The following is a 13,634-nucleotide window of genomic DNA, read 5'->3' on the forward strand; positions in this document are numbered from 1 at the left end:
CTGATTGCCCCCGACTGCTTCTGCCTGCCACCCTGATCACCCCCTAACCACTCCCCTGCCAGCCTGATTGATGCCTAACTGCCCTCTCCTGCCAGCTGTTTGCCCCTAACTGTCCTCCCCTGCAGGCCTGCCCCCACCCCCACAACTGCTCTCCCCTGAAGGCCTGGTCACCCCCAACTTCCCTCCTCTGCCAGCCTGGTCACCCCTAACTGCCCTCTCCTGCAGGCTTGATCACCCCCTATTGCCCTCCCTTGCAGGCCTGGTCCCTCCCAACTGCCCTCCCCTGCTTGCCATCTTGTGGTGGCCATCTTCTGTAAACATGAGGAGTAGGATCTTTGACCACATGGGTGCAGCTATTTTGTGTGTTGGAGTGATGGTCAATCTGCATATTAGATAGGATAGAGGCCTAGGTGCCTGGGTGGGGGCCAGATGGTTTGCCCTGAAGGGTGTCCCGGATGGGGCATGGAGCGGCCTGGGCAAGGGGCCTGTGGTAGTTTGCAGGCTGGTCACGCCCCCTGGTGTCTCAAGTGGAGGCCCCGGTATCTGGGATTTATTTATCTTCTACAATTGAAACTTTGTAGCGAGCAGAGCCAAGCCTTCTGCTCACTCTGTGGCGGCAGCCATTTCTATTGGGATTTATTTATCTTCTATAATTGAAACTTTGTATCCTGGAGTGGAGACCTAAGCCATCAAGGGCAGGCGGAAAGCTTAGCTTCTTCCATTGCCAGGGAAACCCAAGCCTCCCTCCTGTTCTCCATGGCCGCAGTCATCTTGGTTGGGTTATTTACATATTTGCTCCTGATTGTCTGGTGGGCATGGCTGGTGGGTGTAGCAGATGTATGGTCAATTTGCTTATTACTCTATTAATAGATAGGATATACTAATAAAAGGATAACATGCTAATTAGACTGGAAAACCTTCCAGGAGACTTTCCAGACCTTCTTCTGGACAAAGCCATGGTGGTGGGGACAAGGTAGAGGCGGTTAGAGGCCAAGAGGGGAGGGCAGCTGTGGGTGATCAGGTCAGAATGGAATGGCAGTTGTGGGTGATAAGGCGGGGGGGGGGAGGGGGGCGGCGGGGTGAGCAGCCCAGCAGGAGGGCAGTTGAGGGTGAGCACACTGGCACAGGGGGAGTTGAGATGATCAGGCTGGCGGGGGGAGGGGGGTCATTTGGGGGCAGGCAGGCCGGCAGGCAGAGTGGTTAGGGGCAATCAGGCAGGCAGGCAGGTGAGTGTTTAGAAGCTAGCAGTCCTGGATTGCGAGAGGGATGTCCTACTGCCAGTTTAGGCTCAATCCCTATAAAGCGGCAGTAGGACATCCTTCGAAGGGTCCCAGATTGGAGACGGTGCAGGCTGGGCTGAGGGACAACCTCCCCTGACCCCTGCATGAATTTTGTGCACCAGGCCACTATATAAAAGAAGTACTTTTAAATGTCTTCTCGGCATTGTTCAGGTTTTCCTAAGAGGATGCATCACATTCTTTGTTTCCTTGACCCATCTAAGGCAGAGTTTTTTCATTAATCAACGTGCTTTTCATAAATTTTCATCATCTTGAGGTAGCTATAAGTCATTTTTTAATCTACTCACTATCAATTATTTATTAAATTAATAAAAGATTAAACCAGCCTGCAGCCCATGACAAATTCACACATGTTCTCTTAAGGCCCAATTCCCACCCCAAACTGAGATGTTACTAGACCCGGCAAATAAGGGCAGGTGTCACAGGGAGAATGCCATGCTCTCCCCAGAGAGTCCCAGAAAGTAGTTCTAACTGAATTTGGCTATTGCTTTTCATTAGCCCATTCCATCATCTCCCCAACATGCCCTCCAGATCCCACCTGACATCCTCAGCTGTAGGTAGAAACCCAATCAGGCCTGGAGGGTGGACCCCAGCCATTGGTATAGGAAAAATCTCTTTGGCCAGAAACATTCAGTGGATATGGGGTCCAAGTCATTTTTAAATAATGAGATGTTGCCTTGCTCTTCATTTAATCTGAAAGAAACTAAGCTTTGTTGATCTTTGAAATGTTATCTTTAAGATATCAAATAAGAGTAATGAAATGGATTCTTCTCTATTGTATGGTTATTGAGAATGTAATAATTATCCCACAGTCAAATCTCCATACTTTAAAAAATCCAATGCACGGGCCCAGAGCAGCCGGGTTGGGAGCAGCCAGGCCCAGAACAGCAGAAGCCAAGCCCAAAGCATCCAGCCCAGGTGCGGCCAGGCTCGGAGCAGCCGGGCCTGGGGCAACTGGGCCCAGAGCAGCCGGGTCTGGTGCGGCCAGGCCCGGAGCAGCGGCTGCCAGGCTGGGAGCGGCCAGGCCCGGAGCAGTGGCTGCCAGGCTGGGAGCGGCCAGGCCCGGAGCAACCGGGCCTGGTGCGGCCAGGCCCAGAGCAGCGGCTGACAGGCTGGGAACAGCCAGGCCCGGAGTGGCCGGGCCCGGAGCAACTGGGCCCAGAGCAGCCGGGTCGGGTGTGGCCAGGCCTGTAGCAGTAACAGCCAAGTCCAGAGCAACTAGGTGGGGAGTGGCAGTGACCAGACCCGGAGCAGCGACTGCCAGGCTGGGAGCGGCCAGGCCCGGAGCAGCCGGGTCTGGTGCGGCCAGGCCCGGAGCAGTGGCTGCCAGGCTGGGAGTGGCCAGGCTCGGAGCAGCGGCTGCCAGGCTGGGAGCGGCCAGGCCCGGAGCAGCCGGGTCTGGTGCGGCCAGGCCAGGAGCAGCGGCTGACAGGCTGGGAGCAGCCAGGCCCGGAACGGCCGGGCCCGGAGCAACCGGGCCCAGAGCAGCCGGGTCGGGTGTGGCCAGGTCTGTAGCAGCAACAGCCAAGTCCAGAGCAACTAGGTCGGGAGTGGCAGTGACCAGACCCGGAGCAGCAACTGCCAGGCTGGGAGCGGCCAGGCCCGGAGCAGCCGGGTCTGGTGCGGCCAGGCCCGGAGCAGTGGCTGCCAGGCTGGGAGTGGCCAGGCTCGGAGCAGCGGCTGACAGGCTGGGAGCAGCCAGGCCCGGAACGGCCGGGCCCGGAGCAACCGGGCCCAGAGCAGCCGGGTCGGGTGTGGCCAGGCCTGTAGCAGTAACAGCCAAGTCCAGAGCAACTAGGTGGGGAGTGGCAGTGACCAGACCCGGAGCAGCGACTGCCAGGCTGGGAGCGGCCAGGCCCGGAGCAGCCGGGTCTGGTGCGGCCAGGCCCGGAGCAGTGGCTGCCAGGCTGGGAGTGGCCAGGCTCGAAGCAGCGGCTGCCAGGCTGGGAGCGGCCAGGCCCGGAGCAGCCGGGTCTGGTGCGGCCAGGCCAGGAGCAGCGGCTGACAGGCTGGGAGCAGCCAGGCCCGGAGTGGCCGGGCCCGGAGCAACCGGGCCCAGAGCAGCCGGGTCGGGTGTGGCCAGGTCTGTAGCAGCAACAGCCAAGTCCAGAGCAACTAGGTCGGGAGTGGCAGTGACCAGACCCGGAGCAGCAACTGCCAGGCTGGGAGCGGCCAGGCCCGGAGCAGCCGGGTCTGGTGCGGCCAGGCCAGGAGCAGCGGCTGACAGGCTGGGAGCAGCCAGGCCCGGAGTGGCCGGGCCCGGAGCAACCGGGCCCAGAGCAGCCGGGTCGGGTGTGGCCAGGTCTGTAGCAGCAACAGCCAAGTCCAGAGCAACTAGGTCGGGAGTGGCAGTGACCAGACCCGGAGCAGCAACTGCCAGGCTGGGAGCGGCCAGGCCCGGAGCAGCCGGGTCTGGTGCGGCCAGGCCCGGAGCAGTGGCTGCCAGGCTGGGAGTGGCCAGGCTCGGAGCAGCGGCTGACAGGCTGGGAGCAGCCAGGCCCGGAGTGGCCGGGCCCGGAGCAACCGGGTCTGGTGCAGCCAGGCCAGGAGCAGCGGCTGACAGGCTGGGAGCAGCCAGGCCCGGAGTGGCCGGGCCCGGAGCAACCGGGCCCAGAGCAGCCGGGTCGGGTGTGGCCAGGTCTGTAGCAGCAACAGCCAAGTCCAGAGCAACTAGGTCGGGAGGGGCAGTGACCAGACCCGGAGCAGCGACTGCCAGGCTGGGAGCGGCCAGGCCCGGAGCAGCCGGGTCTTGTGCGGCCAGGCCCGGAGCAGTGGCTGCCAGGCTGGGAGTGGCCAGGCTCGGAGCAGCGGCTGCCAGGCTGGGAGCGGCCAGGCCCGGAGCAGCCGGGTCTGGTGCGGCCAGGCCAGGAGCAGCGGCTGACAGGCTGGGAGCAGCCAGGCCCGGAGTGGCCGGGTCGGGTGTGGCCAGGTCTGTAGCAGCAACAGCCAAGTCCAGAGCAACTAGGTCGGGAGTGGCAGTGACCAGACCCGGAGCAGCAACTGCCAGGCTGGGAGCGGCCAGGCCCGGAGCAGCCGGGTCTGGTGCGGCCAGGCCCAGAGCAGTGGCTGCCAGGCTGGGAGTGGCCAGGCTCGGAGCAGCGGCTGACAGGCTGGGAGCAGCCAGGCCCGGAGCGGCCGGGCCCGGAGCAATTGGGCCCAGAGCAGCCGAGTCGGGTGTGGCCAGGCCTGTAGCAGCAACAGCCAAGTCCAGAGCAACTGGGTCAGGAGCGGCAGTGACCAGACACGGAGCAGCTGGTTGTGGAACAAACCAGAGCAACAGAGGCCAGGCCCGGAGCAGCCTGGCCCAAAACAGCTCGCTCCTCACCTGCCCCTGCCCCACGGCTGCCTCTCAGACATGGCTGGAAACTTTTGCGGGAACTTGAGGGTCTGCTGAATCAAGTGATGAAGGCTTATATCTGGATGTGTTGAGTTAGTATAGTCCTGGGGTGTTGATCTGTGAGTGCCTCGAGTGGGGCCTGGATGAGGCTGGTTGTCCTATTAGGAAATGTCTTTTGTGTGAAGTGTATCATTGGGCATGTGGAGGTATTATTGATATGAGAGAATGCTAAGTAACAGATTTGCTATCTGAAAAGGGATTTACTATCGGGGAAAGGGAGGGAGGAAGAGACTGAACATAAACTGTGCACCAATGGATGAGGATGAGGGGGCAGAGGGTGGGGTGGGAACCTGGTGGAGGGGGGAAGAAACGAGGAACCTGTGTAATAATATGAACAATAAAGATTGATTTAAAAAAAAAAATAAAATAAAAATAAAAAAATAAAAAAATAAAAAATCCAATGCAGGTATGTCAAGCACAGCACATTTGTTTATGTTGGTCAATGGATATATGGGTGATGAGTGTTTTTCTAATTGAGATCATTTAAGTATCTTAATACCAGTAAGATAATAGTATTTCTGAAACTGCTTTTTTTTTTTCTTCTTTCTTTTTTCAGGTGGTCAAGGAGCTGGTCCTCCTCAAAACCAGATGCAGGTGTCCCACGGGCCACCAAACATGATGCAGCCCAGCCTCATGGGAATTCATGGCAACATGAACAACCAGCAGACTGGTAGTTCTGGGGTTCCTCAAGTGAACCTGGGCAACATACAAGGCCAGCCCCAGCAGGGCCCACCATCTCAGCTGATGAGCATGCACCAGCAGATCGTGCCCTCCCAGGGCCAGATGGTCCAGCAACAAGGAAGCTTGAACCCTCAGAACCCTATGATCCTTTCAAGGACCCCTCTTATGCCGCAGGGCCAGATGATGGTGAACCCTCAGAGCCAAAATCTTGGGCCCTCGCCCCAAAGGATGACCCCACCCAAGCAGATGCTTCCCCAGCAGGGCCCACAAATGATGGCGCCACATAACCAGATGTTGGGGACTCAGGGGCAAGTTTTGCTCCAGCAGAACCCAATGATAGAACAGATCATGACCAATCAGATGCAGGGGAATAAGCAACCGTTTAACACTCAGAACCAATCCAATGTCATGCCGGGACCAGCACAGATAATGAGGGGACCAACTCCAAACATGCAAGGAAACATGGTGCAGTTTACGGGACAGATGTCAGGACAGATGCTGCCCCAGCAAGGGCCTGTGAACAACAGTCCTTCTCAGGTTATGGGAATTCAGGGCCAGGTCTTACGGCCACCGGGGCCCAGCTCACACATGGCCCAGCAGCATGGTGATCCTGCTACTACAGCAAATAATGACGTCAGCTTGTCTCAAATGATGCCTGATGTTAACATGCAACAAACCAACATGGTCCCCCCGCATGTGCAGGCCATGCAGGGAAACGGTGCCTCGGGAAACCACTTCTCAGGCCACGGGATGCCTTTCAATGCGCCGTACAACGGAGCGCCCAATGGAAACCAGATGTCCTGTGGTCAGAACCCAGGCTTTCCGGTCAATAAGGACGTCACACTAACAAGTCCGTTGTTGGTCAACTTACTGCAGAGTGACATCTCTGCAGGCCATTTTGGGGTAAACAATAAACAAAACAATACCAATGCAAATAAACCGAAGAAGAAGAAACCTCCTCGGAAGAAGAAAAATAGTCAGCAAGATTTAAAGTAGGTTATGATAAGTTTGTGTGTTTTTTAAACAAAATATATTTATTTTAAAGTATTTACATATTCATGTCATGTTAAAGTTGTAATGAGTGTTTTTTGCACATAGGTATACAGAATGATATATGAGTTAATTATGCCCCCTATTGACTGAATAAGTATTTTAAAAACAAAATAACATTACAGAGAATAGAGAATGTGGTCCACATAAATGCACCACATAAAAACCACATGTACCTTTTAAATATAAATGTATGTCATAAAAAGGACCTTTCAGATCTTAAATATATTTAAGATAGAGTTTATTAGAGAAAGGAGGACTTGAGAAGAAAGTATAATTTTGGAATTGACTGATTGGAATCATGTTACACAATTTTAGGAAGCATTATTTACATTATAATATGCCAGCGGTGCTCGACCAGGGAATTTTGCTAAGGACACTTGGCAGTGTGTGGATATACTTTGGTCATTACTACGTAGAATGGAAGCAGGGGAGGAATTCAGTGCTACTGGCATCTAGTGGGTAGAGGCCAGGGATGCAATTAAACATCCTAAAATGTACAGGCCAGTCCCCATGATAAAGACTTATCTGGTCCAAATGTTAATAATGTTGAGGTTAAGAAATTTGCTCTACATGCATATTCCCTCTTAAGTTGTATAACAAGCCAACAAAGACAAATGAGGTATTATGACTTGCTTAAACTTTGTTAAATGGGTCAAAGACATTACATTTTTTATATCAAAGGACACAATTGTAACCCTTTTTATTTGGGCTACAAAATTGTACTCTAGATAGCTTCATATGTCCACCATTTAGCTCTATTCTAAGGATGATACAATCTGTACATAAGCTTTTGATCTGCTAATTATAAATATTTATTGTTGAGTGTATTACAGATGTCCCCCTTCTTCCCTCATTGCCCCCCTCCACCTGGTTCCCAATTCCCCAAGGTTGTCTGTGTCTATAGGTAAGATCTTTAGTTAATTTCTTCCAATCCCTCTGCCTCCTTCCCTCTGAGATTCATCAGTCTGTTCCATGTTTCCATGCCTCTGATTTTATTTAATTCACCAGTTTATTTTGTTCATTAGATTTCTTGTTTATTTTTAGATACAATTGTTGATAGATACATATTTATTGTTCATATTTTTATATTCTTTTTTCTACTTCCTCTTCTTAAAAAATACCTTTCAACATTTCATGTAATACTAATTTAGTAGTGGTAAACTACTTTAGTCTGTGGAATCTCTTTTCCTGACCTTCAATTCTGAATGATAGCTTTACTGGGTAGAGTAATCTTGGGTATAGATCCTTGCTATTCATCACTTTGAGTATTTCTTGCCACTCCCTTTTGGTCTACAAAGTTTCTGTTGAGAAGTCAGCTAACAATCATATGGGAGCTTTCTTGTAGGTAACTAACTGCCTTTCTCTTCCTGCTTTTAAGACTCTCTCTTGGCATTTTAATTATGATGTGTATTGGTGTGGGCCTTTTTGGGTTCCTCTTGTTTGGTACTCTCTGTGCTTCCTGGACTTATAAGTCTATTTCTTTCACCAGGTAGGAGAAGTTTTCTGTCATCATTTCTTCACATAAGTTTTCAATATCTTGCTCTCTCTTTTCTCTCTACCCCCATAATGCAAATGATGGTATGCTTGAAGTTGTCCCAAAGACTCCTTATATACCATCTTCATTTCTTTTTGTTTGTTTTTTCTTTTTGTTTCTTCATATTCCAAATCATTGATTTGATTCTCAGAATCCTCTACTGTTGCATCCCTGTAAATTATGCTTAATTTCTGACTGGTCCTTTTTCATGTCTTTAACATTCTCACTAAGATCTTTAAAAGTCTCACTAAGTCCCTTGAAGCTCTCATGAAAATCCCTGAGTAACCTTATAATCATGGTTTTGAACTCTGTATCCAGTAGTTTGCTTGCTTCCATTTCTTTCATTTGTGAAATATTTCTTTGTCTCTGCATTTTGGCTGCTTCCATATGTTTGTTTCTAGGTAGAGCTGCTATGTCTCCTGGAATTAGTAGGGTGGCCTTATGTAGTAGGTGTCCTGTAGGGCCCAGTGGCTCAGCCTCCCCAGTCACCTGAGCTGGGCACTCAAGTGCCCCTGTATGGGCTGTGTGCACAGTCTTGTAAGTTGAGCCTTGATTCCTGTTGGCATCACTGGGAGGAAATGATCTCCAGGCCAATTAGCTGTGAGAACCAGTTGCAACTACAGTGGGAGAGCAGCTGGGTAGGAGAAACCCCTATGGAGCAGGACTTGCGTTGGTGCTCTCTGAGTGAGTATGTCACTTGTGGGTTGTAGTGTTGTAATCTGGTATGATCTGAACCTATCCAATGGATGCACTGGCTCTGGGGCCTCCAGGGAGGGACAGAGCTACAAAACAACCTGAAGATGGCTGCTATTTGTATTAGGCTTGGAAGTGCTCAGGCAAGACCCAGCTGTGAAGCAAGGCAGGCTGGTACTAGTACCAGGTCTTAGGCCTTTTATTGACTGGTTTGGAGCATGCTGACACCAGCTGCAGCTTGTTTTGAGTGGTTTTACAAAGTCTGAAGCCTGAGACAGGCCATTCATATGGAAAAGTTGCTGCAAACAACTTGGATGGGTCTGCAAATTGCATGGAGTGGGGTTTCAGGGAACCACCAGGGCAGAGTAAAGTGTGAGCCAGGCTGATGGAGACTCAGATATGACTGCCATTCAGCCCTGTGAAAGGGGAGGTCCCAGCACTGGAACAATGACTCCTGCCTGGGAGGAAGCCACCCCCGAGTTCCTGCCCCAGTGCCAGACAATGCAGTTCTTCCCTTATGTGTGTGGGTCCCCCAAAGCTACCTGGTGTATAGGGACAATGCTATAACCAACTGAACTACCCAGCCAGGCCTAAATCAAATTCATTTTAAATATTTTAGTATATACTTCTGAAAGATAAGAAGTTCTTTTTCAAGATCAGTAAGCGCAACTAATTTATATTTCATTTCCTGAAGCTAAGTGTTCATTTAAGTCATGTTTTTGTTTTAATAAAATAGTTCCAGAAAGAATATTGATTAAACTGAATTTTCTGCCATTAATTACAAAACTGGAATTCAGAGACATTTATTAACAGGAAATAGTGATAAATGAATGTGAAACGGCCTAATTAAAGTAAATTGCTAGAACTGTAGAAAAGAATAGGGGAGCTTTAGTAAAGTATAAATGTTCAAAATAAAACTATCTTTCTCCCAGCTTCCCCATAATATTTCTTTGGTTATACTCTAGTAAAATATGTCCACTTGATGCTTCTTAAATATTATAAATCAACTAGTAGGCCTGTGCACGAATCCATGCAACCAGCAGCTCTCTGTGGGGCCTGGCCGCTCTGCACCTGCTGTCCAGAGGCTCTCCATGGCCCAGAGGCTCTCCACAGCCCAGAGGCCCATCTGCAGCTGGGCACGAAAAGCTTGCCTCATTGCCCGGGTGACGACACAAGCACCCCCACACACCCTCTGCTCCATGCCCGCTGCCCAGAGGCTCTCTGCGCCAAGGTGGAATGCTTGCCTCACCTCGTCGCCACTGCAACAAGGCAAGCATTCCACCAGGCTGCTCACGCTGCCTGCTCTCAGCGGCCACTCCCCGGGAACTGGGGACTCCAGTGGGGCTGAGAGGACTGGTTTACCACCATCTTGTGGCTATGAGTGTTGCCATCTTTGTGATGGAGTGACAGTTAATTTGCACACTACCCTTTTATTAGGATAATTGTATATTAGCCTGTATTTTCTAAATTCAGACTCAGTAAGCCTTTCAATTATATATTTTTTTCAATAGATCTAAGTTAAATTCTTTACTGCTATCAACCTGTGGGAATAATATTTTTTGTGGTACTCTTTCTTCCTCCCAGTTGTCTAGGAGCAAAATTGCAAGGTTGTGCAAAAATTATTGGTATGCATTTTTGCTATCTTAACCAGCCCTGAGGGAGATTGCTTACTTGATGGGTCTACAGATTGTTAAGAGGCCTTATACAGTGTCATTCCTAGGAAAGGGAGACAGTAGGTTTTATGGGAAGACCACCTCCTCCCCACTCTTCCACTAGCTCACTGTAGAACTTTGCGCCTGTCTCATACCTCTCTGGGCCTTTGTTTTCTCATCCATACCATAAGGTGGCTGGACTAGATATCTGAAATTTTTTTAGCAGTATAGTTATTTGAAAGTAAAGGATACTATAAAATCCTTACCTGTAATTTGAAGTGAGAGAGAAGTCATATAAGGAACTAATCGATGCAAGCATGTGTTCTTTGGCTTTTTAAATGGATTAAAGGTAAAGCTCAATCACTACACAGAATACAGTGAGATAAAATATTGTCGAAAAGTAGATGACCAAGAACAGGGCAAGGAGAACCTAAAGGTAGGAAAGAAATGTGCAATTAGGAGTAAGCTTACAAACAAAATGAGGGATGTGAGCACTGGTTCTTGGGGAATGTGAATGTTAGTAAATAACATTTTTTTCATTTCTTTCCCATTAAGAATTTTAATCTATACTCAGGTAAAGTATCCCAAACCCAATAGGGATGTCTGCAAATGTTCATTCTGCAGCAAAATTAATTGCTTTGTACTGGTATTCTCTGTCTCTTCTGAATACCATTTTCATCAGCAACCTACAACTTCTTGACAGGTTTTTTTAAATGTTGGAGCCAGCACTGTAACATCTGTGAAAAAGACAATCTGAACTCTCTGGTTGAATTTTTATATAGCACAGATCGTGTGGTTTCTCAGGGACAGTACCTTATAATGTTGATAGCTCAAACTATGATCCAGTCTTAAAACATCTAAAAGATATGCTAATAGTTTTTAAAAATTTAATGAAACTGCCTTTACTGATTTTTAGAGAGGGGAAGGGAGAGGGGGAGAGAGAGAAACATCAATGTAATGATCTGCTGCCTCCTGCACACCCCCTACTGGGGTTCAAGTCTACAACCTCGGCATGCACCCTGACCAGGAATCAAACAAGCAACCTTTCAGTGCATGGGACAATGCCCAACCAACTGAGCCACTTTGGCCAGGGCCCAGATTATCTTTATGCCAAATATTAAATATTTTATTGGACTAGGGAGATGTAAATAATGGTAGGCATTATCATGCAAACAGATTTTAGTTCTTCCGAAACGGGGGAGGGGGAGAGGTTTAAGCCAGTTTTGTATATGAACTATACAATTTACTCAAATATGCAATTTATTTTTAGTACCCCAGATACTCGCCCAGCTGGTCTAGAGGAGGCCGATCAGCAGCCATTGCCTGGAGAACAAGGAATCAACTTGGACAGCTCAGGCCCTAAACTGCCAGAATTTTCAAACCGACCACCAGGTGATATAATGTTAAAGATTATATTCTTGTCATCATTTATACAGCATTACAAGACTTCTCTTCAGGGAAACAATAATATAATATTTTGTCTCCTAACTATGCTAGCAGTTTAATGTGTCTAGTATTTGGAAATTTTGCTTTGATAAGTAAAAATTTCAAATATAATTTCTGAAGGCATATAGATTCTTTTCAAATTAGTGTTTAAGTCCTCATAAGATCAGACTGAAATGTCAAGTGCCCCTTTATTCTTGTCAATATAATTGGCATCAAAATGGAATAAGATTAAATGAAAAGATATTTTCACTTTATTCCTGCTTGCCTGCTTTTTTCCTGTAGCCTTTCCTACTGGAGCTTTTTCAGAGCAGAGAACTACCAGGGTTTAAAATAAGTTTTTAAATAGAAGTTTTATTATGCATCTTTGAACATAAAGAATATATAAAGAGTTATAAAAAGGACACTTGTGAACCTACCACCTAATCTAAAAATAAATAGGACCAATATTGTGTTGTACCCCTCTCTGGTTATAAAATAATATTACCCTCTAAATGTTGAAAAGGAAAATGTTTCCAAAATTCATTCATTCCAACCTAGGAATTATAGAACCAAGGCCAGTTGCCATAATATCTATACCTGAGCAGTGATTTGTAACCTTACTCCCCTGTAACACAGTTGAAAACACATAAGCCTGTCACATTTAGGACACTCTCCTCTATCTGTACAAAAGACTATGTTTTTTACTTTCTCACAAATTATTTCACCTTCTTTTTGGCATATAAGAAAGTGGTGTCATTTTAGGGATAAACTTTAACCCATCCTTAATTTATGTATTTTTAAAGTAATTCAAAAATTAAGTTCATCATGATGTCAATACTTTGTGTTATTTATTACAAATTCTTTGGGCATACCACACTTCCTGTCAGTGAGTTGCAGCAGCACAGTTGAGGCTTGACGGTTACCAGTCTTTGGCATGTCTAGAAGGTGTTCAAACTTCCCTCAGACACATCTGAAGTCTTATTATATGAATCCCAGGGGTCCTCACACCTGCGATAATTGCTTCCTGTCTACAGTTTGCAAACTGGGAGCCTATAGGCTGTGTTTGTGGTGTCATGCAGTGTCTTAAACCAAACAAAAAGCCTAAATTTAAATGCCTTTAGACAAGAGCATTTGCTCAGTGTTTTGACGCTGTCCACAGAACTCCTTCTGTCTTATATCAGGCCACTTCTCTTCACAACCAGCCTGAGCCCTAAAGGCATATGAGTTTGCATCCCTTGATTAATAAATTTGGTTCTTGATTATATTATATGCACTGTGTGTGTCCTGGCTTTTCCTCTTCTCCATTATGTTACAGCAACCTCCATCTGTCTTACCATTAGTGTCCTTTGAACTGCTGCCTCTAGCTTCTAGAACTTTATAGCAGTCATCCCCTTTGCTCTTAACCTTTGAGAGGCTGCAGTATTGTCTATGCTACATTCTTTGGTATTTACTATACTGTCTGGTGGCCTGATTTTAAAAATACAAGGCAGTTGTGTCATAGCCCTGACATCAAGGGTCTTCTATAATAATTACAATTTTCATAACATGTGAACGTGAGTTAAACCTATGGAAATGCCATGTTACTGATTTTATAAATGTAAAGATGTTACTTGAGCCTAAAACAAAAAAGGATTTTTTAAAAATCTTCACAACTGGATTCTGCACATTGTACTCATTGGTGCCATGGAAATCTTTGGCCAGAAGACATTAATTCACTTTTGAGCACAGGGTCTGACCCTGTGGATCAGCAGCATTTGGTAGCTATCTAAAATCTTGAGCAAGCATTTCTTCCAATGCCAGAGCCAACCATTCTTACTCCTGAACCTTCTTAAAACTTTCCAAATGTATTTTTCATGCAACAATGGAATAAATCTAATTTGTGAAATTGTATACCAACTATA

The 13,634-nt window shown here is 47.7% G+C and overlaps 1 protein-coding gene across 14 annotated transcripts in view; it reads left to right on the forward strand.

Moving 5' to 3' along the window:
* NCOA6 (nuclear receptor coactivator 6) overlaps positions 1 to 13,634 on the forward strand; it is a 101,328-nt gene that overhangs the window by 62,183 nt on the left and 25,511 nt on the right. For all 14 annotated transcript variants that reach the window (XM_036419765.2, XM_036419760.2, XM_036419762.2 and 11 more), the window contains 2 exons: positions 5,252 to 6,368; positions 11,579 to 11,700. In XM_036419765.2, the coding sequence (XP_036275658.1) occupies positions 5,252 to 6,368; positions 11,579 to 11,700 (1,239 nt within the window). The remainder of the gene's footprint in view (positions 1 to 5,251; positions 6,369 to 11,578; positions 11,701 to 13,634) is intronic.

Source organism: Pipistrellus kuhlii, unplaced genomic scaffold, assembly GCF_014108245.1.
Source record: "Pipistrellus kuhlii isolate mPipKuh1 unplaced genomic scaffold, mPipKuh1.p scaffold_m20_p_6, whole genome shotgun sequence".
NCBI classification, from domain to species: domain Eukaryota; kingdom Metazoa; phylum Chordata; class Mammalia; order Chiroptera; family Vespertilionidae; genus Pipistrellus; species Pipistrellus kuhlii.